General features: G+C 49.4%; 1 protein-coding gene across 1 annotated transcript; it reads left to right on the top strand.

Annotated features, from left to right (window-relative positions):
- Positions 1 to 165: 165 nt before the first annotated feature.
- Positions 166 to 27,148, top strand: MTHFSD (methenyltetrahydrofolate synthetase domain containing). Its single transcript, XM_079800561.1, is given in 11 exon segments — positions 166 to 241; positions 4,086 to 4,189; positions 5,513 to 5,626; positions 9,103 to 9,216; positions 12,806 to 12,896; positions 15,983 to 16,095; positions 16,369 to 16,494; positions 20,422 to 20,612; positions 20,614 to 20,687; positions 20,690 to 20,726; positions 20,728 to 27,148. Coding segments are annotated over 11 exon segments (1,155 nt in total). The 5' UTR covers positions 166 to 225; the 3' UTR covers positions 20,903 to 27,148.

Genomic DNA, 27,148 nt, shown 5'->3' with positions numbered 1-27,148 from the left:
CCCGGCAAACGCACGTGGGAGCCGAAGCTCCACGCCGACGGGCTCCACGAAAATACCACAGGCAGGGGCACCCCTCTCCCGGCCGCTCCCCCCATCTCCGCGCGACCCCTCCGTCCCAGCTCCGCGGCCAGCGCGCAGGCGCGGGGGGGGGGAGGGGAACGGCGCACGCGGGTGACGTCACTCTGCGCCGGCCCGGCCCGGAGGTCGCGCACTGACCACGTCGCCATGGAGTCCAGGGCGGGTGAGGGTCCTGTCCCGGATCTGGCGGGGGGCCCAGGGACTACGGAGGGAAGGAAGGGGGCAGGGAGGGCCCCTGGGAAAGACGGACGGGTCACGCGGAAGAGGGCTGGGGTCGAACGCGGGCGGGATACCAGGATAATGGGATCAGAGGGAGGAGGGCTGTCTGCCGGCCTGGAGGTGGTGTCCGGTAGCTCCGTACCAATCCTCACAAATGCTCCCGAGAGATCTGCCCTGCCATACCATTCCTGCTTTACCGCGCGGGAAACGGGACGACACCAGTGTTACCGAAACGCTGGGGCCCTTCGTCATTGTCTTCTTAACGGATGCCTCGGCTGTCCCAGGCACTGGGGAGGCTCGGCCCAGAGTTCCCTGGGCTTTGGTGATTGGTTGCAGGATTGCCTGGCACAGATCACATAGAGCTCACGGTGCGCCAGGGCCCTGCCATGACCACGTGCAGCGTGAACACTGCACGGTAAGCAGTTGCTGACAACACAGTGGGGTGAGAAAAAAGACCCTTGGAGATGCTGCCACGTGCCAGGACTGAGCTCAGAGCTAGAGGGAGAAAGAAGAGTGAAACCCAAGCTGACCTGACCCGCAACTACAGCACAGGGTCGGGCATGTCACACATTAATAATATATGTCGCCTTTTATTATTCTGACCATTTCCTATGTTTTCATAACTTTCCAAGGGTAAGGACGTGCCCTTGTATTCTCTCCCGCCCCTCCCAATTAGCCCAGTGCGTTCTGAATGGGAGTCACTCAAATGTTTGTGATGAATGGACGCTCCAGGGCAGGGCCCCAGTTTCTGCATGTCTTGTGTTCCACACAGTAAGGGTCCTGTTAGGGATATTGTAGGACTTCTGGGTTGTTAGTGAAAGTGATAATGTAATAGCCTTAGGATAGTTGTGTCAATGTAATTGTTTCTGTTTTGGAAAAACACAAGAAAATGGTGAGGGTGCTCTGGATTCTTTTTTTTAATTTTTATTTTAGAGGGAAACATCAATTTTTTTGTTCCACTTATTTATGCATTCTTGTGTTGATTCTTGTATATGCCCTTACTGGGGATTGAACCCACAACCTTGACATATCAGAATGATGCTCTATGCAACTGACCCTAGAGCTTTCCGCGCTTTGGTTCAGCCAGGGCCTCTGGGTCCTTAAAGGAAGGACATCTGTCTTTGATTGAGTACTCAGAGCATCCTTTCTGGGGGAGGTGGTGGCTCAGTCCTGAAGGGAGAAGAGGGGCTGGACCTGGGAGGAGGGGAGAGGAGAGGAAGTATTAAGGCCTGGAAATGAGAGAGGTGGGCAGGTGTGGGGGGCCAGGGACCATCAGTGGTTGAGCCACTTTTTGAATTTGAAGTGAGGAATGATGGGAGATGAGGCTGAAGTGGCCAGCAGAGTCTTGCAGTTCATTCCACACCTTACAACAGAGGGATCTGCAAAAAGAGTGGAGCAGAATGGAGGAGGGGAGACTTCCTGGAGGTGGTGCCAAAGCTGGGCCTCGAAGAAAGAGTTTGCCAGAGGGACAGGGAGCTGAACAGACTTCCCAGCAGAGGCCAGCAGGTGCAGAGCCCCCGGCAGGAAATGACAGCTGAGCGCCGGAAGCTGCCTGTGTGGCCCGCCCAGCGGACAGCAGCACAGTCTCAGCCTGCATCTTTAGGAATGTGTGCTCCCTAAGCACACCGAGTCTGCCTTTTTACTTCTGGAGTGGTTCAGAAACACGGCCAGGGCTAAGAGGCACCAGCAGTGTTTGGGCTGGGCTGCAGGAGGCTCTGGGGTCTGGCTGGGAAGGGCCTTCTATGCACGCTATGCCATGGGGATTTAGGTCTAGTCTGAGGGCGCAGGCAGTGGAAACCTCTAGCTGTGGCCCTTACACCTTAGACCAGTGATGGGCAACCTTTTGAGCTTGGTGTGTCAAACTTCGCCAAAAAACTGGGCATAACTCAGGTAGTGTGTCACTTTGAGGAAAAAACATTATTTTGCAAATGTTTCAGCCTCAGCGGCCGCATGTCATCAGAAATGGCTACGCGTGTCAGTGCTGACACGCGTGTCATAAGTTCGCCATCACTGCCTTAGAACTACACATAGAGGGTTAACAATTGATATAAAATGTGCGGAGGGATATAAAAGCATACATCAGTAACAAAAGGCTGGAAACCGCCTGTTTACTGCCCATCAGTAGGGGACTGCTTGTGTAAATTTTAACCTGTTCATATAGTGGGATACTGTGCAACTTGCAAAAAATATGAGGGTGCTTTTAGATGCCAAATGGGCTAATCGGCAAGATATTAAGTAAAGGAACAAAGTGCAGAGCAGTGTGTGTAGCTGTGTGGAGAGTGCACTCTCCGTGGAGAAGCAAATGAGGGTGAGAATACAAGTATCTCTTGTGTGAAGCCTGAGAGACCTGGGAAGAATTCACTAGAAGGAACAGATGCACTGACTGCCTTGGGGGAAGGGCCTGGTACCTGGCAGAGGGCAAGTAGAGATACTTTTCATTTCAGATCCTTTTGTATGGTTTTAAAGTCCATTTACAAAAATAATAATAATAATAATAATAAGTTATTAGGATGCATTTATCCAAATGTTCCAAAGCCACCCAATTCAGAAATGTTTACGGTGAGGACCTGGCTGCCAGCCCCATCCCACTCCCAGCCAGGTGACTCCATCTTCCTCTGGCTGAGGCTGCTCCGTGTCACTTGTGAGCAGCTTCCACTCATTTAAGGGAGATGGACGATCTGAGAGGTTAAACCTGCCCCTGCTTCCTGCCTGCGTGATGAGAGAGGCCCAGCCACACGCTGTGTGTGGAAGCTCAGGTCCGCGGTCTGAGTGTGTTTAGTTGTGGTGAGCACCATCTACGTTCTCTGCGAAGAAGAGGTCCGCTTTCGCTGCCCGTGCCAGAGACGCACGTCCCCCAGGCACCATGTCCACCTATCCCGCGGGGACTTTTGGGTACAGAGATAGCACTCCTTGTCACAGTAACTTACATTTGGGCACTGAATCTACTTCTAGGTTGGTAGTAAGAGTATATCACTGAAGGCGATGACCACATAAATGCTTTGCTTCATAATTCACAGTGCTGCCGTATAATAAATTGTTATGAAAACAAGTAGTAGATACAAAGTGATTTGGAACAAACTTCTGTACAAGGTTATCCATTTGGGACAACAACAACAAAATTCAGTGAATATTTTTAAATGTGTCTATATGAAAGTGCTGGTTTTGTTTTTCTCCTTAACTGGAAACTGCCTTTATATTTCTTCACTCCAATAGGAGCATATAGCCAATGCAAATTTTATTAGGACTGCCACAATCTAAGTACAGTATATTTGTTGCCTAAAATTGCATTTCCAAAGTTGGATGTAGAAGGAAAGATTCCCACACTAACAAAGGGGGTTGTAGTTGGTAATCACAAATAATAGCCAGTTTGCACATCACTTAGGGCTAAGGCAAGCTTGCTGGATTTACAGCAGGAGTAGACCAATCATAGCTGTTTCAAGACTGAATAGACAGTGCTGAGTGACAGCGCCGTGACTGAGCACAACGCGCATCCCTGGCGATGCTGGTTACATGGTGTGGGTTGCATTTTGTTCTCCTGCTACAGGTTAGTAGAACTGGGTTAAACATTGGAATTATATTGAGTTTACTCTATCGTTGGACTTTAATGATTTGTCGTGGATGTAGAACTTACCACTAACCCTGATTTTATGATGGAGAGTTCAGAAGCCCTAGATCCTGGTCTGATCTGTAGAGTGGAGGGTGCATGAAGCAGGCGTGGGAGAGGCTCTGGGGTGCATGCGCCGTGGAATTCCTTGCCGCTGTTTAATCAGACACCCTTGTTATGATAGGTGTTTCCAAACAGGACATTCGGGAGCAGATCTGGGACTACATGGAATCACAAAATATAGCAGACTTTCCCCGGCCTGTCCATCATAGGATTCCCAACTTCAAGGTACTGAAACATCCCCAGAGCATTCAAGAGGGAAACGGTATTCCTAAATGAATAGCATTAGTAATACAGTTACCACCCTGTTCCATGGTGTGAAATCCAAACCACCCGGCGGGGGTGTTTCTGTGTTTCGGGGTGTCCCTTCACTCTCGGGGCCCCTTGCCTTTCTGTGCAGGGTGGGTTGGTGGGTTGTCCTGTCGACGTGGTTCTCAGTATACATTTACTATTTGATGCAGAATGAAATGTTTATCCCGGCTGAACGCATGTTATTGTGGTGCCTTTTTACAAAATTGGGTCCCCGAGGATAGAAAGGGTGATGTGCTCTGAGATGTCAGCCCACTGCTAGCACCTTTGGAAAGAGGGAGGCTTCACCAGGCCCGGATGACTCTGGGCCTCAGGTTCCCAGCCGCTCAGCACAGAAGACAGTCAAAGATGTCTGTGTGATAGGACCAATAGGAACAAGTTTGCTTGAAAAAGGCAACATGCACAGCTCTAATGCTTGGCATACATGTTTCCTGATAGAAAAAGCAAGTGCCTGTTGAAAATACACTGCTCTGTCGGGCCCGAAGGACGTGGCCCATGTGCTTGCCATCACCCCCATTTGGGCTGGACACTCTCTCCCAGCCCGGCTCCCGAGAAGCAGGCCCCAGCCCTTGCCTGGTCCTTAGCTGAGCTGGTTGCGAGGCCATCCTGTTCTTCTGAAAAACGGCTCTTTTGGATGGTTTTGTCGCTACTTTGTTTTGTTTTAGTGCTTGTTACTCCAGGGAGAGAACTGTACGTGAGTACAGGGAAAGGATGAAAGGTGCACAGAGTCAGTGATAATCTTTCAGAAGCAACCAGCTAGGACAGGGACGGGGGTTCCGGGCTTGGGCTCTAACCTGGGTTCATATGGTCTTTCTTGTTCAGGTGGTGGCTCACAGGTGTGTTCCTTTGTGAAAATTCATTAAGCTGACACATGATCAGTACCCTTTGGGGGAGTGTGTTTTATTTCAGTAACAAATTGGGGCTAGGCCAGCTTTCTCAGCCCCTTTCTACCCTGGCTGCTTTCTTAGACGTTTCTTTGTGTGACTCCTAAATCCTGTTTCACGCACGACGAGTGCCTCCGCTGTCTGGGAGGGATGCTGGAGCAGGTGCTCAGCCTGCAGTTGTCCTCAGTAACGTGCGGTTGCCTTTAACACAGGGTGCTTCTCGGGCCGCTGAGCACTTCCCACGCTTGCAGGCGTTCAAAATGGCCAGGACCATTAAAGTCAACCCTGATGCTCCCCAGAAAAACGCTCGCTTCTTCGTCCTCGACGTAAGTGCAACTCTGTCTGCTTGCCTACCCAGGGCTCTTACCTGGCTTGCCAAAACATCAAAGACCTCGAAGTTTTTGCCAGAACGCAGGAAGTTAAAGTGGACCCCGATAAACCGCTGGAAGGCGTTCGGCTGCTGGCACTGCAGGTAATCCCACTTCCCTGCACGGAGCGCTGGCCCTGACGGGAAGGCGCTCACCGGGTGGCTGGTGAATGCGTGCAGTCCTGTACTCAGAAGGCTGGTTCTTCTAGGCCCTCCCACGCAGAACGTGCCCTGGAGTTGTTTTTCCAGGAACAGTCCAGAAGTCTCTCACTTGCTCAGCAGTCTGTCAGTCAGAAGTCCTGGATGTTTCCGGAATTCAAAGATAAAAGACGTGCAAGATGATGACATGGAGGCATTCTCAGTTCTGATGTGCTTCATCAGAAGGGAAAGATTACAATATGTTTCTTTCTTTCTGCTACCTTTGTAACATTGCAGTGATAACCCATGAGTCAGGAATCTCTTGAGTCCCCAAAATATATAAATTAGAACAGTGTTTCTTAACAGTATAGGCCCCCTTTCAAGAAAAAAAAAAATTTCTCCAGGGTTGCTTTAAATTATTATAATTCAATAAGTGCAAACATAAAACTTGGTATACATTTTAATGCTCATAGCTCTTATGCAATGATAAAATGAAAATACACATATACTAGTAAATTAAGTACAAACAAAACTTTAAAAGCAGTAACATTCAAATCACTAGTTTTATGAATGGGTTATGTTTTGCTGAACACATGGCTGCTGATAATGGGAATGCAGTACTGAGAACAGCGGGGCGGGGTCTTCGGAATGCTGACTTCCCCTCCCTCGCCTCGTGCGGTGACTCGGTTCTTCTACGCCTCTTCTGCCTCCGGAGAAGCCTTGGTCCTGCAGGGCACCTTTCGTCCCACGTGGTGAAAGGAGTACCAGGGAGTAATTTTACCGGGCATGGGGAGAGTGTAGGGATCCTGCTCCGGTTCTTTCAACTCTCCGGTGTAGGAAGTGATTCTGTCTTCTGTTTGCGGTTCAGCCCCGAGAGGCCTCTGGTGTAGGCTCTTCTGGAAGCATTCTTCCTTGCCAGCCTTGTTTTCCTGGTCAGTAAAGCACTTTAATGAACCAGAGGTGGTGATAGCAGCAGCAGTGAAGGACCCACGGTGAGCAGATATATATGAAACCCATTTCTTTTTTTCTTTAATATATTTTATTGATTTTTTACAGAGAGGAAGGGAGAGGAATAGAGAGTCAGAAACATCGATCAGCTGCCTCCTGCACACCCCCCACTGGGGATGTGCCCGCAACCAAGGTACATGCCCTTGATCAGAATCGAACCTGGGACCCTTCAGTCCGCAGGCCAACGCTCTATCCACTGAGCCAAACCGGTTAGGGCAATGAAACCCATTTCTCTCTAAACATTTTCCTATGTTCATTTAATCCTACTGACAGCCCTGTAGGAGAGATCTCTCTTCCCATATGACATTGAAGAAACCAGACACAGAGAGGTCAAGTGTCTTGACTAAGTCACACGTGAGAATGGTAGAGACTAGATGGGACCACTGAGTCCTCATTGTCACTTTATTTATTTAGGGGAAGTAAATAGCCACGCTGTGTTTCAGGCTCTGCCAGGCATAGGGACGGAGTGGTGAGAAGCACACAACGTCACCTGCAGGCCCTATGCTCTAGGGCTACAAGTTCATCAGTGGTTTCGTGTGGTGGGTTACCAATCATGTAGGAAGCAGATGAAACTGCAGGTTCCCCAGTCCCATCTGAGTGCAAGCAGGGCTGGTGCTGCACACGGCCACAGACCACACCTGGCTTCCCCGGCTCAACCCCAGGCCTTGAATTGGTTTGTGCTTGAGAACCACTGGCCTTGGCTGTGCTTGCCAACACTCACTGCACGTCAGTACCCTCCCGCGAGCTTTGAAGATGTCTGTCACTGAAGTCAGGTTCTGAGTCAGAGGCTCTGAGCGGGTCTGGAGTTGCTAACGTACAACTAAGGTTGAGATCTGCTGAGCTACAGGGTGAGCAACTTCCAGAAAAGAGGGAGTAACCGGAATCAACCTTCAGTGTACCAGAGTCATCTGGAGACTGCAAATGCCAGGAACCCAACACTAGTTAGCGCTCAAAAAGGAAAATAGCATGTGGTCATTGCTTGTATGAAATACTCTTCTCTGTGGTTGAAAATGTTTATTTAAGTAAGCCAAACTGATTTCATGGGTCTTTTATTGGCCTCAGACTGGCTTCTCCTGCACAAAAACTGAGGCATACTATTTTCTACACAAAAGGTTTTATGAGTGTTATGATTGCCTGTGGCCCTCCCCTGGGTGATCAACAGAGATGCCCGGGGGCAGTGGTTCTCCTGACTGACCAGGTGGGCTGTTAAAGCAGGTTGCTGGGCCGGCTTCCAGTCATTTCTAACAAGTGCCGGGGGTTTCTGTGGCTGCTGCCCAGGGCACCCACTCGGAGAAGCCCTGTGTCCTCTGGCACTCACAATCTGAGACTAAATACAGTCAAACCTCGTTTCTCCAACCGCTCCCATGTTGACCAATTTGGTTCACAGAAAAAAAGATCTCAGTTGTCAACCAAAACTATATTTTTCAACCTGACAGCCCTTTCATGCTGATACCTCAGCAAGACAAAAAAGTGTCTCTTAGGCAACAAACAAAGGAGAGAATGCTTTTGTTGCTGGTGATTAGCACAATTTTAAAACATAAAGAGGCCATCCGGAGTGCTAATGTCGAGAAAGATTTGAAAGTGCTCACAAAACCATAGTCACAGGCAATTGAATACGTGAAAAAACTGTTGTTGATTGGATTAATGAAAGGCAGTTAGCCCAGGAGAGCATGTTGGAGGCAGTGGTACATGAAAAATTCGTTTAAGGTTAGTAGGGGGTGGTTCGATAAATATAAGAAAAAAGTATTTATTTATAGATTAAACAGTACATTAGACGTGTACTGTATAGAAGAAAGGTTAAAACGGAATCATTTGGGAGTCTGGAATGGATTAATTCAATTTACATTATTTCTAATGGGGAAAATGATTTAGTTTTCGAACAAATCGCTTCTTGAACAGCCTAGTTAAGAGAACCGAGGTTCCACTGTAGAAGATAAGGGCTGTTGACACAGATGAATATATAATATTGATTCTATCAAGTGCAGACCTTTTAGATTGTGATTTATTGAACAGCAAACTTGAGTTAAATGCTTGATTGCAAAACATTATTAATGTAGCTGTAGCGACTAGTTTCAAATTAAAACAGTAACTATATAGTACTTAATGCTGAGAACAGGGGACATGGGAAAGTTATGGTTGGAAATTTTATAAGAACAGGATTTGTGTTGTCATTTTTTTGCATGTCACAGTTTTCATTGGCAAGTGAAGTAGAATTAGCCATTTAACAAATGCCCTGTGAAAGGCTGGGGAAAGTAGTGTCTGTAAGTAAAATGAACCCCCACATTTATTTATTTGTTTGCAAACAAGTCATTTCCTTGGCAGACAGCAAGAAATTGCAGATAATAGTAACTTGTCTCACTCCTGAAATGTTAAAAACATACGCAAGAAAGTTCCTATTTCATTTTATAATTTATCGATTGTTTTTCTTTTAAAAGAGCAAAAAAACATTGTTGGTTCCAACACCAAGACTGAGAACAGGGTTATTTAATCGGATCACACCACCTCCTGGGGCAACTAAAGACATGCTGAGAAAATGTGCCACCTCTCAGGTAAGTGCCAGAGGAGAGAACTGTTCTCAGCTGCAGCTTCTGCTCAGTTAGAATAGCCTATAATTCACCACAACGCTGGAAATTTATTTTTGTCTAAGTCAATGAACAGAGATGTTAAAAATTATTCAGCAGTCCTGTCACGAAGGGAGCCAGGTAGAAACACGATGAATACACGGGTTCTATTTTTGTACCTTGGTTTCTATTTTGCACCAAGCTGGCAGATTATAAATTCTGTTAAAAAAGGAAAAACAAATTACCTGGTACTCTGGCGCCCTCTAGTGTTAATCTGTGATGTTTAGTGGTCTGTAGATTTTTATCAAAGGCCATGAGAGCAATTGGGGACACAGGATAGAATTTCCAAAATATGTTCAATTGGAATGACTCACCAGTTGTGAATTAATTATTGCATATATATATATATATATATATATATATATATATATATATATATATATATATGTAAAAAATGCACACACACTCTGAATAGTTATAAAGGCAGTATTTATTAAAATTCATTTCATTTTTTAAATGTAATGAAATCTACACAATAGTATGTATACATTTGGGAGGGACACCCTATATATGTATATGTATATAAATGGGTATGTATATATGAGGATATACATATATATATATTTGATATTATATATAAGATTTTCCTGAATGCCTCACCATATAATAAAACCAAAGTGTGTAACTATTACTTTAGTGTGTGTTATAATGGAATTTGTATTGTAGTTTACAGATAAAGAAATAGAATTTGGTGGTTTTTCAGACTCCTAGAATAGACCCAGGTCATTTGATTCTTAATTTACTGGAATAAAAAATAGGGCATCAAGATATTCCTTTCTTACAGGGATTTTTCACTTAAGTCTAATGTGTAAAAACTGAATGCTTTATTATTATCTTATATAATAAAAGGGTAATATGCAAATAGTCCGAACAGCAGAACAACCGAATAACCAATCAAAGCATATTATGCTAATGATATGCTAAGGCTGCTCAACCGCCCACTATGACGTGCACTGACCACCAGAGGGCAGACAGTCAAATGGTCGACCAGTCATTATGATGTGCGCTGACCACCAGGGGGCAGATGCTCCGACTGGTAGGTTAGCTTGCTGCTGGGGTCTGGCCGATCAGGACTGAGCCAGATGGGCCAGACACACCCTGCAGCCTTCCACGGTTCCTCCCCGGCCCAATCGTGCACCGGTGGGGTCCCTCAGCCTGGCCTGTGCCCTCTCGCAATCCAGGACCACTTGGGGGATGTCAGAGAGCCAGTTTCAGCCCAACCCCGCAGGCCATTCCCCTTGAGAGGGCGCCAGATGCAGGGCTCATGGCTGGTGAGCACTGGTGTGGCAGCGCGAGCCTCTCCCGTTTAGGACTGATTGGGCGAGAGCCACGGCAGGCACAGTGGGGCCGGATGAGCGGGAGCAGCAGGTAGGAGCTGCAGGTGGCATTGGATTGCGGGTTTCGGCCCGATCCCTGCAGGCCACCCAGAGGGACCCCACCTGTGCACGAATTCGTGCACTGGGCCTCTAGTTTATTGATAACCTGTTGTATTCCAAAAATAGAATTTGATGAGGCTTACAATAGTACATAATAATAAAGTAAAATAATAAAATATGTGTGGGAAAAGGAGCAAAGGGAAAATAAGGATAGAAGAATAAGAGGCAGCAGTGGTTCAGGATGCTCCTCAAAATTGCAAGCCCTTTGACCCTCTTCCCTTGGCAACCTGGGTTGCAGATTTGAGCCCACGTTTCTTGGAGCGACAGGGGTTGTGATCCATGTAAATTATAGGCTCATGACAGTAACAGAGTCTTTTCCTGGGATCGAGGTCCAGGTTGGTGCTGCTATAGTGGTCTGTCACCCGAAACAGCATCCCTCTCCCCTCCAAAAGGGGACCGCCACTCTGCTTACTGCCAGGAGTTCCCCATGGAGCGCCGGCACTGGCTGGTCCCACACACGCACTCCTGAAAGCATAACGGCCCACGAGAAGGCCAGACCCGTTCTCATGGCTGAACTTTAATAAGGATTGAACAGCAGGGTTTGGGCATTTTTATAGCATGAGATACTGGATCCAAATCAGAGGTCCAGAGTCATGAACTTCAAAAAGATTTTCATTTACTTTATGGCATAGGGAAAGTGGTGAAGTGGGGAGAGACACTTAGGCCATGCCTGCACGCAGATACAAATTTTAGTGCGATCATTATTTTGTTTGCCAAAGCTTAGTGGCAGAAATACTGCCGCAGTGCATTATCTACTCTAGGAGACTCTGGGGGCACCTTATTTCTTGGAAGATGAGTCTCTGAGTTTGTCCTCACCACCTCAGCCCCCTGCCACCGTCACGCCCCAGCCATCTGTGTCTGTCATCCTTGTCGTATTTGCTCGGATACAGGAGTGTTCTAGTAACCACCCCGCAGGCAGGCAGAAAAGTGTGTCAATCACATGATAAGTCCGTCTACCCATCAGTGACTCTTTTTATTGATTGGAACATGACTTTGGAGAATCAGGAGACTCCTGCTTGCTCGTGCTCTGTCTGGCGAGGCTTAGCAGGTGAGGCTGGCTGAGTGAGGGAAGAGGAATTGTGACAGACAGAGTTACAACCCAGCAGCCCCACACAGCTGTCTGCTCACTATGGCTGCCCAGCACTGAGCCCATTAAAACTGAGTTGGGGACAAGGGCTGTGGACATGAGATGCCTGTCTCCAGGGCCATTGAGAGTGAGGAAAAGGGGCTTTCCCGCGGTGGGAACACCAGGACTGTTGACTAGTTTGACAGTCGGGAGTCCCCCAAACTAATCTCATGTACTGATTCTGTACGTGGCTTGTCATATAGTTGTAGACGGGAGACGGGCCAATACCACACCCAGTGATTCACTTCTGCCAGGTACTGGTCTGAACATTGTCCCAATGTGGTTTCCTAGATTAACTGTAGCCCTTGTTAACGGAATCACGGCCTGTCAGCTTCCCTATTCGTTAAATACGGGCCTCCACTAGTTAACATACATGGGGGTACTTTCGGTGCATTTTGGTTGAATAAGTAATATTTCAGAAGTGAGTGTGCTATACACGAAGGTAATGGCCTCCAGCCTTCCATACTGCATGAATGTGGCCACGTCTTATGTGCCAAATGCTGTACCTCCGTGTTATCATTTCATCGTAACACCAGCCCAACAAGCCTGGGGTGGTGTCCCTGTCTGAAAGATGAGGAAACTGAAGCCCAGAGAGCGTCCTCCTGCTGAGGTCACAGGGCAGAGGGAGCTGGACCAAGTTCTGAGGGACTCCTGAGCCTGCCCATGTTCTGATCACGGTGCTCTTCTGTGGCATGGGAAAATGGTTTGCTAAAAATCATGAAGTTAATATCCTGTCCAGTTGTGCTGTCAGTTCCTCTTGGCGTCTTTCCTGGGAAGACATTGTGGTAAATTATCCTAAAATGGTTTTCCTGAAATTCCATCTCTGCCATGTTGTAGGGCTGCGCGTGCATCTGCTTCTCGCAGGAGGTTGATTCCGACTCGCACTCGCCTGTGAACTGTGAGGTGGGGCAGCCGCTCGCTGCGGGGAAGCTCAGGTCCGTGTCTCTCTCCGCAGGGCGTGAGGGACTACAGTGTTCCCGTGGGCTTGGACGCCAGGGTCCTCGTGGACTTAGTGGTGGTGGGCTCCGTGGCTGTTTCTGAAAAAGGTAAGATTAAAAACAGAAACCCCAGTGCGGCCACTTGGCCTGCAGCTTGCTTTCCAGCGGCTCTGCTCGGCTTCTGGGCGCCGACGGCAAGGAATTTCAGCTTCTGGTCGCATGCCTGGCTTCCAAAACCAGTACACCTATCGTTCATTGTGAAGAGTTAACTCCGTCCCTCCCACTCCTGGCCCCACTCAACACTTACAGTATTTTCACTCTTCTCAACAGGAAAAATAAAGTGAGATGTTCCCTTCAGGTGGTGAAAGGTTTTCCCTCTGTTCTTAACTGGCACCGAGCTGAATTTATTTGCAGTATGTCAGTAAATAGCTGGTTTTGGGGAGCCTCCAGTAAGTGGGAAACCTTAACTGCTACACCTTTTGTTATGGAGCAGCAGCGTCCCTGACAAGACGTGCCCGCGCCTGCTGCGGGGCCTGGTGCTTCGCGGTGCAGGCAGGTGAGCAGCGTGGCGCCGGCGCTCTGCCTGGCACCCTCAGGCGTGGGCCCCTGTGCTTCCCGAGGGACCTCTTCCCCCTGCAGGGCTCTGCCCCAGCCCAGCCTGATGCTCTTTGAAAACAATCTGCTGATTCTTTGCTGGAATCTCAGACCTGCTTATACAGTGTGATTTGGGTCCCACTAGGAAAGTGTTCTCTCTCCTCTCCTCCCCAAAACACTTTGTTTTTTTGTTCGTTTGTTTTTATTTAAATATGTCTTTATTGATTTCAGAGAGGAAGGGAGAGGGAGAAAGAGATAGAAACATCAATGATGAGAGAGAATCATTGATTGGTTGCCTCCTGCACACCCCACACCAGGGATCGAGCCCACAACCTGGGCATATGACTGTGAATCGAACTGTGACCTCCTGGTTCATAGGTCGACGCTCAAAACACTGAGCCATGCCAGCTGGGCACCCAAAGCTTTCTCTTTGAAATTAATTGGCCAAGGTCCAGCTCTGTCTTCAGGAGAGGTTTTCAGTAAAGAGTTGGTGAGAGATGCTCCAAGGCAATCATTGAGCTTGGTGTTTTTAAATGCTGGTCTGCAGTATCTTCACCTTCAATTTACTTTCTGTCTTTTCCCAGCTCTGAGCTAACATGGGAGATGCTTTGCGTTTCCTGTGCAGTTACAGATACTTTATCTGTCACAAGGGGGCTGCACGTGAGCACACCTTTCCTGCGTGCCCACCAGGGGCCAGGAGCCAGGCCAGTGGGTGTTCTCTGCCCGGCCCACAGTGAGTGGGAGGAGCAGACAGCAGCCGAATTGCAGGACCTTGTGCGCAGCATCAGGTTAGGACGGGCAGCAGCGGGTCAGAGGAGGGACCTGTGAGCCTCGAGCAGGGCCTCATCTCAGAAGTGACACCAGGGCTGGCGCTTGCACGCCGGTTGTTCCCAGGCGGGTGGAACGAGGGAGAGGCGGCAGGTCTTCGGAGCAGGCCCTTTGCTGTTGGGGCCGGCTTTCCTGAGGCCTTGAGGCCAGTGACAGGATTTGGACTGATCTGACGATGGAAAATTAGCAAACATTTCTTCTTTCCAAGATTACCAGGGGGTTTCTTGTTTAGCTTGGGATGTATGAAGAAGAAAGTGTTTTGTAAATCTCACCATCCAGATAAACGAGCTGATTAAAGCAACAAAACCACCTGCATGTGTTTGGGGAATTTGAACGGCACAGAAAGCGTCACATCCCCCCGCCCCCCCCCCCACCTTCTTCCTTTCCCAAACCCGCTGCCGGCAGTGCCCGTGTCAGTGCAGACACCCACACCACCTGAGACACGGGTGTCGCGTGTGTTCTGCATGGGTTGTGTGTTCATCCTGTGTCTGTGTCACAGGACGGCGGCAGCACTCGCAGCGCTTGGTGCCATGTGGGTGACGTGTCTCCAAGGTCTTTGCCGTCAGCACGGCCAGGCTGACCTGTTGATCGCCCTGGCTGACGGACATTTCGTTTTCTTCAGGGTTTGGTTTAGTTTCTTCCCTTGCGGATGGCGCTGGAGTGAGGTGTTAGCTTTTCCTATGGCCTACGTGGGCCTTTGGGGCCTGTCTGTGGGAGAGGAATTGCTGACAGGATTTTAAATCCTGATGGATGTTGTCAGATTACTCACCAGAAAGGCTGCCCACCTCACCCCCCCAGCACCGTATGCCTTGCCTCTCTTCCCACCGGCGAGTTAATCCCCAAAATCATCCAACTTTAATGATTTGCCCATCTGATGGCATTTCATGTGCCTTTTGATTTGCATCAGTTACAAGTGAAATTCAACATTCTCATCTGTGTGCTATTCATCTGCCCATCTCTTTTGTGGACGGTTCATATCCTTTGCTATTTTTCTGTTGAATTGTCTTTCTCTTATTTCTTTGCCTGCGCTGTTGAAGGGTTTTAATTGTAAACATAGCATGATCAGATCTGAATCTCAGATGCTTACTTACACTCTCGGTGGTGAGGCTGATGTGAAGTAGAAGTCAGAATTTCTGCACTGTCATGGCTGCTACCCAGAGGACCGTGTGGGCTCAGTTTGGGAGCCAGAGGCATGTTACTGCTTACTGTCCTGCCGCGTTCTTTCCTCCTGCAGCCTTGGATAATAATCCCTTTGTTACGCTACCATTTACAAATTAGCAGAAATAGCACTAGTACTGCTTATACAACCCTCCCTCAGGAGCTGTAGGGTTGATTGGGTAGCTGTGCCATCTTAAATCACATAGCCCTGATTTTAGAGCTTTTATTTTCCCTTCAAGGGAAGGAGATGAAAAAGATTTTGCCTTTAGTAGGAAGTTACTCTTAGTCCTTTTATAAACAGCTCTTTCATTGTTTTTAAATGGATTCCTGCTAGCACAAAGCTCACACAAATACAGGCTCAGTTTCCTTTTGTAGCATGTTTAAACGGTTTGACGTTCTCTTCGTTGTTGTGTTAGCCGCTGTACATATTCAGCGTTGTTACTCCTCTCTGATTCCTCTTTAAGTTCGTTCTCAGTGGGCCGCCTATGGAGTTACTGTGGAAGGCCAGGGATATGGGGTCCACGTTTCTCCCTTCACTGTGACGTAATGAAAAGTTTACTCCTGAATGATTCCCGGACCCTACTCAGGTGTTGATTCTCTGCGTTGTCTCTTAGGCTGGAGAATTGGGAAGGGAGAAGGTTATGCTGACCTTGAATATGCCATGATGGCGTCGATGGGAGCAGTCAGCCAGGGGACGCCAGTGGTCACCATCGTCCACGACTGCCAGGTGCTTCCTATGGCCAACGAGCCACTGCCGTGCTCCTCCGAGAGAGTGAGGGGGACGTGGGGAGGGAGGGGACTTGGAGAGAGACAGACCAGTCCCGCCTTCACTCCGCACTGTGTCATGAGTGGCATTGATCAGCCGGGGCTGGACCTGTTTAGTGAGGGGGCAGCTAGGCCGCTCCCAGTGGATCTGGGGAGATGGGACCTCCACTGCACAGTGCCGTGAACACTGCAGCGTGTTCCCCGTCAGCTCCTTTACCCACTTCTGTTTGCCCAGGTCGTCGACATACCTGAAGCGCTTCTTGAGGATCACGACCTCACTGTGGACTATATTCTTACTCCAACCAGAGTCATCGCCACGGGGTGTGAGCGCCCAAAGCCAACAGGAATCACGTGGTCTAAGGTGGGTCAGCGCGTGGCATCGAGGGCAGCCACAGCCTCCCGTGGCCAGTGCTGGCCACAGCTTGGAGGCATCTCTTTCCCTGTGTTCTCCATCTGGCGCGGCAGCTGTCCCCAGGCCTGGAGTGGCTGTACGTTAGAGTAACCGTGAGCTTTTCAATAATTCATCTCCTGAATCACTGTCTCCAGGCACAGACCTAAGAATTACTTTGCAAACCCGTGGGATTCTGATTAGCAGCCAGGTTCAAGGTCTCCTTCCACAAGTCATCTAGCTATAGGTAGCAGAAATGAGCCGATCACTAGGAGGGCTAGCAACTAGGATTTATCTGCCAATTGTTTATAGCATTAGACTTAGAGATACTGTAATTAGAAAGCTAGTGGGCGCCTCAGGGCTTGGGTGGCATCTGGGGAAGACAGCCCATCTCCCGGCTTGTCCTCTTCTGAGCGTGCTTCCTCTCGAACCTTTCCACTGGGCATTTGGAGGAGCCTCAGAGCATTGTCATCAGTGATAAGCTCTAGTCTCACGCAGAAGGGTTGTATTTCCATTGGAAATACTTGTGGCGTTTCTGTTCCTCTTTGCCAGCAGCGGCTCAGACCTGCCCTAGCATTTTAGAATGAGGGGGATTTTAAAGATCGCCCATCCTTGTCTCCTTATCTCTGGTTCAGGAAAGCGAGAGCCAGAAAGAAAGCCATTATCCAAATCGTAAAGCCAGTGTGTGGCTGAGGTACAATTGGAACCCAAGGCTCTTCTTTTTGGGTTGGCAACAGACGCCTGCAGTGTCAGATTCCTGATTTATATTGGACTTAACATGTGTTTGTAGGGACAGGCTTTTAATGTAATCATTAAAGAGTACATGAGTGACTGATATCTGTGTGCTCCAGTGAAGCGTGATTGCAGCGTATAAAAGAAAATCAAATTTGCTCTTTACTATTTTTTTAGTTACACAAGGGTGGAAATATTTTTTTATGTTTGATTAACAAGCAACATCTTTCATTGCACATGGCAAGTTAACAACATGTAACAAATGTTCCTAATTGCCAGCCAGGAAAAACAGTAGCACTGCCGTGGAGCTGTCCCGAGTGTGATGTGCAGCCGCAGGTTGGCTCACAGAGGCCTTTCTGTCCGCGTGGGGAGCAGTCGCCGAGCCGTCGGCATAGAGCACAGAAACAGCAGGCAGCTGGCAGGAGCCGCCTCGCGGCCGGGGGTCTTTTCCATTTAGAATTTGTGGGGGAGTGTGGAAGACTACACTGACGTTAGCTTGTCATTCCTTGTACCCAATAAACATCTTGCTCTTGAAGCAAGCAGTTTTACGTGAAAGCACGCATCTGTGCATCCCAGTTTCTAACAGCCCTTTGCACCTGCCGGTGCGAGGGTGCTGCAGACTTCCCGCTAGTGTGTGCTGTGGGTAAAAGCCTTTCATTCTTCTCCAGCTGGTTGCAGGTGGTATCGTACCGGCCCTAGGATGTGTGCAGCAGGACGTATTTTTGCTTCACGTGACATGTTTTAAAATGAACTTCTGTCGCCCGAGTGTAGAGCCTTGCCCCGTGGGCCAGGTTCCCCGAGAACACTTCTGCCTGAGGGAGCTCTGTGGTTCACCGGGCAAAACCCACGGGGGTTACAGCACGTGCGGGGTGGTCACCCTCACCCGGCCCAGACAGCAGGGGCCGAGGCCTGCGGGTCCCGCTGCTGCTGCTTGCCGTGGAATAACGTTTAGCTCCTCCATGTAGGTATAGTCAGACTTTTTCTCTGATTGTAATTGCAGGTTTTGATCATGCTTTCTATACACCCATATCTAGTAACTGAAGAATCTAATTATGACTAGTTTAAGTCAGTTTTTAAATATTCTGAAAGACTACAAGAATCTGAACTCCTTAGGAAGGTAGAGCAGGGGCATGGGAAGGAGTCGGGTGGGCTGGACTTAGATAATCTTTGGGATTTTTTGGGACCCAGAGCCTCTAGGCCTGTGAGTTTAATCACCTTTTGATGAATCCGTTCAAAAGAAATTTGGAGGGACAATGGGCTAAAAGCTCCTGTCGATTAGAAAAGAGTAGTCACATCTTGTGGAAATCCCATGGCACAGACATGATTTTTTCCTTTGTGTCTGAACAGTGGGCAACATGAGAAGGAGCAAGCCTGTCTGTGCACCATCTTCCCATGGCAGCTGAGTCTGTGCCATTCCTAAGACCAGAAGGACAGGTGCCGCTCGCAGAGGCTTCTCTAAGGGACTGGTAGCGCGTGCTTCAGTGAGCGTGGTTGTAGCGTGTAAAGGAAAACCAGATTTGCTCTGCCAGGGAGCAAGGCTGGTGGCCACTCGGAGAGGGCTCTGACCCACAGAAGGGCTTTGCCGAGGTGCAGAGTGTTACTTGGACCAGGAACTAAATTAAGTCCGCAAGAAGGCCTAGGCCATTGGTCGGCAAACTCATTAGTCAACAGAGCCAAATATCAACAGTACAACGATTGAAATTTCTTTTGAGAGCCGAAAACCGACTTCTGCGCATGGGCTACGAGGTTTCAATCACACTGTACATGCGCGCCCGCTCGTGGTATTTTGTGGAAGAGCCACACTCAAGGGGCCAAAGAGCCACATGTGGCTCGCGAGCCGCGGTTTGCCGACCACTGCGCTAGGCTATTCTTAGGTGTTTGTGTTCCTATAAATCTTACTCTAATTCATTGATTTTTAACCTGAGGCCTGTACACTTCTTGTGGTTTGGAAGTCCATGAACCGACATTGTGGAATTGTGCACAGAATTGTGGGAGAGTCCCAGGGAGGAAATCCTAACCTCTGCGGGAGGTGACGGGGCCAATCGGGGGAAAGCGCTGCCCCCATCAACCCGCCACTGCTGCTGCCTCTGGCCTCCCTCTGCGAGAGGCGACTGAGTGATCAGGGGAAGGCACCGCCCCCATCACCCTGCTGCTGCTGCCACTGCCCACCTCCACGATGGCCTGCCCTTGGCCCTCACAGCTGCCGCCATGGCGGCCTGCCCTTGGCCCTTGCAGCTGCCACCATGGCGGCCTGCCTTGGGCCCTAGCAGCCACTGCGGCTTTGTCTAATTAGCATATTACTCTTTTATTAGTATAAATTCTGCCCCGGCTCAGTGGTCCAGGCTCAGGCTGACCCGCGGGCAGCCCTAGTGTCCCTGCCCCAGCAGGACAGAGCCAGCAGTCTCCACACTGCAGGCCCATAGAGGCAGTTCCAGCCTGTTTAGGTGGCGCCACAGTTGAGCCTCATTTACTGGGGCACCTACCTTTCCTTTGTTGAAGGTTTCAGGAATTATCTGTTGATTGATTAGGCCAAGAAGACAAAGATGTCCTTTGTATAGAAGTCCTGTCCATTGAGACTAACGTTGTGTGTGTGTGTGTGTGTGTGTGTGTGTGTGGTGTTTGTTATTTTACACTCATTGCTGGAACTGTTCTAGTTCAGATTTGCCTTGTTTGCACGGTTTCAGTGACACATTTCTCTGAGAAATGCTCCTTCAGTGGAGGGTGGAGAGCAGGAGGAGGGGATCCCTGTGACCTATTAGACCTCATCCTGCCCAGTGGCATAGGTCAGGGGGAGGGGACAGATACGGAGGCAAAAAAACCATTATCCTGGGGAGTCAGCAGGGGACGTGCCATTTGTGACCCTGTAACCCTCATACTAGTGACCTCAGCTGCCCCCTCTGTGCGGGAGGTCTTCGGTTCTCTGCTTCTGGCCTCTGGGAGAATAGAGAAAGCTGCCCGTTCTTGCCAGCTGCTGTGGCATGCCCTTAGCCAGGGGCTCAGAGCCACTGAGTAAGAGAGCGGGGACCCACATCACAGGGCTCGTGGCTTACCGTGCAGATAGAGGGCACGTGGGGCAGAGTCCCCTGTGGGGTTTTCATCTCCTCCCTCCTGACCAAGTCGTGGTCCCTTTGGACACCCTGAATAGCTGGAACTGCTTTACTTTTCCAGATCAGCTGTGCGATGATGGGAAGGATCCCAGTACTCAGAAGCCTTCGCTCCCGAGAGAAGCAGGCCGGGAGAGACGTCACGCTTAAGGATGAGCACCCGCACCTAGAAGCCCGCAGCCAGCACGCAGCTCCGCCAGGCGCTGTAAGAAGACCCGGGAACCCAGCCCAGCCGGAGGCAGGTTCCCCGCAGGGCGGATGTGCCTTCTGACACTGTTTACGTGGGGAACCTCCCCCGGGACACCCGCGTGAGGGAGCTGAAGAGAGCCCTCAGGGAACGGGCGCAGCCCCACTGCAGCTCACCTGGCAGCCCCCAGCACAGGGCCTTCCTCCATCTCCAGGACCCAGCCTCGGCCCAGCAGGCCCTCTCCTGCTTACAGGGCTTACACCTGGGTGCCAACACCCTGAAGGTGGCGCTGGCCCGGCAGCAGAGGGCCAGTGACCCGGCAGGAGGCCCTGCTAGAGAGCCGCACCCAGACCATTGACAGTCTGTGACAACCTGGACCTCCAGCGGCCCGCATAGGAGGATGCAGCTGAACTGTTGCTACACGAGCTGCCTTGACAAGGTTCGTTCTTTCTAGGAAGTCACAGCCTTCAGGCCCTGCCTGGTGATCTCCTGACGAGTAGGGAAATTAATCAGTACACTTCCTACACTCCGGAGGCTAAATTCCCCATGGATTCCGTTCTCTTTATCATGGTCCTTAGCCCACTGGATGGTATAGCCATGCTGGTTCTCTGGAGAGACAGCAGTTGGAGGGTTTAGGGGACCCATGAGCAATAAATGAGTGGGAGTAAGTGGTGACAGTGGCAGGGACCAGACGCAGGAGCACTGTGGGGCAAACCAGGACGCACGCTCGTGCCCCGCGACCCTGCCTGGCACTGCTGGAGGGGAAAGCTGCATTCAAATCGCAGAAGCCAAGTACCTCCGCCTCCTGGGTACAAGCCACTTGTCTCAACTCAGTCCTGGTGTCGGAAATGGAGAGCTGGTGCGACCTGGACCCTTGGTTGAGTGGGCTCCCCTCTGTCCTCTCCTTACTTTCTAGCCCTTTTCCTCCCCCTGGGCTTCGCTCTGCCATCGGCCAGTGGCGCCCGCCGCCCACCCCCCCTCCCTCCCCCCCCTCCCCGCCGCACACAGCAGGAAGTGCTGGCTTGTAGGAGACAGTGGCTTTGGAAAGTGAGTCATCCAGGCCTATGTCACAGGCAGTCCCGCAGGTGCGCTCACACTCCCATTAGCCCAATGCCTATGTTTTCCGAGTTTTTTCCTCTAGTTCCTTGTTCCTAAAAAACAAGCTGGATTTTGGCTGAACTATGCTTTCTAAACAGAAGCACTTTTGCCATTGATCCTGGGCATAATGTCAAAATAAGCATTTAAGTGGAGGTTTTATTTTTTCAAATGTACACACATTGGAAATTTTATTTTTTCACCAGAGGGTCTTACTGTGTATTTTAAGTACATTATTATGCCTCAAGAGGCCAGGCCTTGCACGAACTTTCAAGGAAATATTCTTAAGGTACTCAGTCACCCTTGGAAAAAACATTTTCTTTTTGGATTTACAATGAAAATACTGTGGAGACTTCGGAAAGAAAATCTATCCAAATAGACAGATATCCACTAGATATTTCTCTAGCAAAATGGGACTATTCAGGAACAACAAAGAATTGTAATTCAGGATATAGGGTCTAATGGCAAACCATGTGAAAGTCTTGAGAAACCAAGGAGAGGGATGCTCTTTTATGGACTTGGGAGGCGCTGTTGTAAACGAAGAGCCCATTGGAGGAAACTGAAAGATGGAAGTGTAGTGACTTTTCGTTGGCTGAGTTATGGAAGCCTCCCATTGGCTGAGCTGTTACTAGGCCAGAAGGAATCCTTTCTTCCTCCTGCTGAGGCAGCAAGTAGAATCATGCCCTGTCAGGGAAGCGGGGTGGGTCCCTCCTGTTGGGCTCAGTAGTGTGCATAGAGTGACACGTATGGAAGACCTCTCTTCCAGCTTCTGGACTCCACGTTCAACGAGGTTTCAGTTTATTAATTTTCACCATCCTTAGATTTGTTCATTAAATGCAGACTCCTTTTCCAAGTTGTCATGAATAAAAGAATAGACAAATACCTTAAAATGGACCAGGACCTTCCCTGCCTTGGGACCTCGGGGCTTCCTCTGTCTTGGCCAGACTGTCCACCCTCGTTTGCGGGGCTGGTTTTGTTTGTCACTAGGCGATCAGCAGGGATGTCAGAGGCCGACTCTGGCCACCCAATCCAGAGTAGCGAGCTGATCTCTTCACTCCTCACTCTGTTGCCTTTTGTGTAGTTTTTCTTTTTTCCCTGAACACCTCTTGTATTTGGCATGCTCTTGTTTGGTTTTTGTTGACGTTTTCACTGTTGACTAGCACTCCAAAACAGGAAATGTATCCCTGCCTATCTTTTTCACTCCTGCTATACCCCAGCTGCGAACAAGTCCTGGCACATACGTAGCAGCTCGGGAAACGAACATGTGAATGGATTCATCCAAGCCCAGAGAGGGAAAGGAGAGCATGATGATACCGCCCGAGGCCCTGTGTCCAGTTGTGCCTACGCCAGCCTGCCGTGGACTGTGTTACACCCATCAATAGTGGTCCCTCTTGGTTAAACCAGATCGCTTGGGTATTCTGTCACTCGCGGCCAGAATAATCCAGACTTATTGATATACAGGTCTTCTGAATGAGTTTTATCATGTTTATATTTGTGGGAAAGTAGTATAAGGAAAACTGAAGACCACGTGCCTGAAATGTAAGTCCCCCAAACGTACCGGCCTGGGCCCACCTTTCATCCCTCCGTCCTGCCTCGGGCAGGCCTGGGCAGGCTTCCTCAGAGCCGCCAGGAAGAGCACTCAGGTGGCAGGACAGGTACTTGTTGGAATCAGAATTGCATAATTTACATGACGATAATGAGGTTAAAGATCGGAAAATGACCACTTGACAACGTGCTGGGAAATACAGACATCTTTTAAGTGGCGCTGTCTTGACTTGTGGGTCCCATCCTGCATTTTCCTAAACGGTGGTGTGCTTTGCCAGTGGATTTGCCTCGGGCCAAATCTGCAGCGGCAATTTCCAGAAACTCACCGTGAGTGCTGGCCTTTGGGAGCCCAGCAGCGCAGGTTCCACTGTGGTCTCTGCTCCGTTCCTGTGCTGCGCGCTAGTCATGTGGCTGATGCGGGTTTCAGCGTCTTCATCTTTAGAACAAACCCTTTGGTGTCTGTAACACCTGACCAATTCTGACAGTCTATGTTTCTTTGGAGCTTCACCAGTCTCCATCACTTAGATTTTTTTGTTGTTGTTTATAAAAGTACACATAGCCATTGTGAGAATTTTGGAATATCAGAAGTATAAAGGGGTATCACCCATCACCCCACCATTTAAGCAGCCTTGATTGATGTCATCTTTTATTTATTTTCAGTCTTTCGTCTCTGCAGTTTTAAAACAGCTAGGATTAGCAATGTGAGCTGCAGAAACAAACATTTGGTGGGGGCATCAGTTTTGCCAGTGTTAGGAATGCTGTACCACGGCAGTCACTTACCTCCGAACTTCATTTGCTCATCTACGGATGGTCGTATGACTATCCGTCTGTGAAGGCTAGATCAAATAATGCCTCAAAAATGTATGGTCTACACGTAGCAAGTGCTCATGATTGTGTACTTTGGTGGGGGACCATATGGCTCAGCTACCCAGAGACCCCTCTCGATCACCTCTCAGACTGGGAATAGCACCTCCAACGGGGCAGAACTCAGGACTAACCCGAGGTCCTGTCTCATGCCTTGCCTTGAGAGCAAGAGTCTGAGGCGGTATCAGTGATTGGCATTTCCCAGGTGACAAAAGTTGTCACGGATGCTGGGACCTGGTGGACATGGGCAGGGATGACCACATCACTGAGCTTGCTGGAGGGCATGTTTATGAAGATAGGAAGCAGCCATTTCTGCTCCAGAGGGGCCCCTGGCTATGGAGTTTCCTCCAGACAGAAGAAGGCACGCATCACCTGTGTTCCCCTGCCTGGTAAGCCATGGCCGGCTCCTCCCACCCGCGGATGGCTGGGTCATTGAACTGGAACAGTCCCTTCTGTTGAGATCTGAGAGACAGTGTGACGGCTCACAAGTGGAAAAGCAGCGCCTACGGCGAACCCACTTGGCCAGTTTCTAGGAAACACAATCTGAATACAGTTGAACAAAGAGAAAACAGATCAACATGGGGCCTTTCAGAGACTCTCTAAGTAAAAGGATCTGACATGAGATATGAAGGAAGAGCATTTATGAAAAAGATTTACTGAAGGAAATAAGTGGATTTCAGGCAACACCTGCTCTGTACTGAAAAATCTGAGAAAACAGTTTCCTTTTTTCTACGAAAGAATCGTGTCAGTGTTTTACCTTTTCTGCGCTGATCTCGAAGTACACAGGAAATCCTGAGCTCTAATATCAAAGACCCTGTGGGCTAGATCACGATCAGAAGAGAGCCGCTTAAAGTAGGCAGAAAGGGAAAGCGTTGAGCAGGATAGGTAAAAATATGTTTTAAAAATAAAAATGTGTGATTCTATATATTAGACGTGGTGTGGAGGAGAGAAGACAGTCAGCAAGAAGGTGAGAAACCGGGAGAAGAGACAGTGGCAAAGCTGCAGCTGACACAGGGAAGGCAAGACCCGCCCACATTCAGCACATGGAGAGCCCTGGCCGGTTTGGCTCAGTGGATAGAGCATTGGCCTGAGAACTGAAGGGTCCGGGTTCGATTCTGATCAAAGGCACGTGCCTCAATTGCAGGGCTGATCCCTAGTCCTGGTCAGAGCGTGTGTGGGAGGCAACAAAGGTGTGTCTCTCTCTGTCTCTCCCCCTCCCTTCCACTCTCTCTAAAAATCAATGGGAAAATATCCTTGGGTGAGGATTAACAAAAAACAAAATATGGGGGCTCCCCTCAGCTGCAGAAGGCAGTGTCAGTGCACAGAGCTCCACAACCGATGTGTGTGTGTATAAAATCCCGGGACAGGATGCCTGCCTGGAGAGGATCCCTGACCTGGTCCCACAGCCCGTTCTGGAAGAACTGCGCTGCACCGAATAGAGATCATTGCTGCAAAGCCAGTGTTCTTCCCACTTCTGCACCCACTTCTCACAGCCGCCCCCCCTCCCGCCCCCTGAACCCCTACACACAAGGCTGTCCTCCAAGGGTTATGGGACTTGTTCAGGGTTCCCCTGGTGCTTGCTGTCCTCCATTACTTTCTCCGGGAGCGGAAGAGCAAAGACAGCACCGTTCGCACCCATCCTCCGGGGTCCTGCCTGCCACTCTGGGTCTCTGCTCTCCCAGTGTCCTTTGGGACTCACTTGACGCCCCCATCTCACCCAGCGACCCACACAGACCTCGCCCCAGACACCACATAAGGAGAAAGAAGCTGATGACACAACACAGCAAATGAGAGGCTGAGAACAAAACTACCCAAGAAAAGAGCCAGCGCAGCTAAAACCACAAAAGAGCTTACATTTGGCAAGGAGACTGGAGAGAGGAATCACATGTCAGATGGGAACAATTAAAAAGAGGAAAAGCCAGGACTGGGGATGGTCACGTAGTGAAAGCACTCTCCACCCACACCCCCAGACACCAGTGACCATCCCTGCGGCCCTGCATTTTAATGTACCAGGGCCAGGCCATCTTGTTTGCCAGGAGAGAATGGAGCTTTTTGCCAAAGGAGCAAAAGTGAAGATTCCTTCCCTTCACCTCTTCCAGTCCCACTGGGCGCATTCCCACACATCATCACCTGCCCTCCCCTACCGCCCCCAGGAGGCACCTGGCTTACAGATGACTCCTCAAAATGTTGATTCTGGGTTTCACCCTCCCTACCCCCAGCACAAATACCCGAGTGGGTGTTGCTAAACTGACTTCCCCTTTGCCTGGATCTAATCTAAGCTGTGTTCCAAATAGAATAGATACCCCTAAAACTTAAGGGACTCCAGTCATGTTCAAAATGGTTTTCTCTTTGGGGGCAGGGGTTCCTGGGACACCTTTCTTTAAAATAAGTCTTACATAGAACCCCACGCAGGCAGCAGGCGAGAGGGTAGTGCGTAGGTGAACAGGTAATCACTTCCGGGAAGCATTCCTTGATGGGTGCTGCCTCCCTGACTGCCCAGCCCCTTCCTCCTGCAGGGAGGGAGGGACCACATCCTCAGCTGGGGTGGCTTCTGTCACCTGCTGACGCTTTCTCCTCATAATAATGACTCGGTTTATGTTGTTCATTATTTTCCATAAATGAGTGAAATCACGTGGTATTTATCTTACTCTGACTGGCTTATTTCACTTAGCATAATGCTCTCCAGTTCCATCCATGCTGTTGCAAATGGTAGGAGTTCCTTCCTTTTTACCGCAGCGTAGTATTCCATTGTATAGATGTACCACAGTTTTTTAATCCACTCATCTGCTGATGGGCACTTAGGCTGTTTCCAAATCTTAGCTATGGTGAATTGTGCTGCTATGAACATAGGGGTGGATATATCCTTTCTGATTGGTGTTTGTAGCTTCTTGGGATTTATTCCTAGAAGTGGGATCACAGAGTCAAATGGGAGTTCCATTTTTAGTTTTTTGAGGAAACTCCATACTGTTCTCCACAGTGGCTGCACCAGTCTGCATTCCCACCAGCAGTGCAAAAGGATTCCTTTTTCTCCAAATATAATGAACAACATAAACTGATGAACAAAAACAGATCCAGAGACAGAGAAGCATCGATCAGACCA

The sequence above is a fragment of the Cnephaeus nilssonii genome, assembly GCF_951640355.1.
Source record: "Cnephaeus nilssonii genome assembly, chromosome: 20".
NCBI lineage: Eukaryota > Metazoa > Chordata > Mammalia > Chiroptera > Vespertilionidae > Cnephaeus > Cnephaeus nilssonii.
This window is presented reverse-complemented; position numbering and strand designations above follow the sequence as displayed.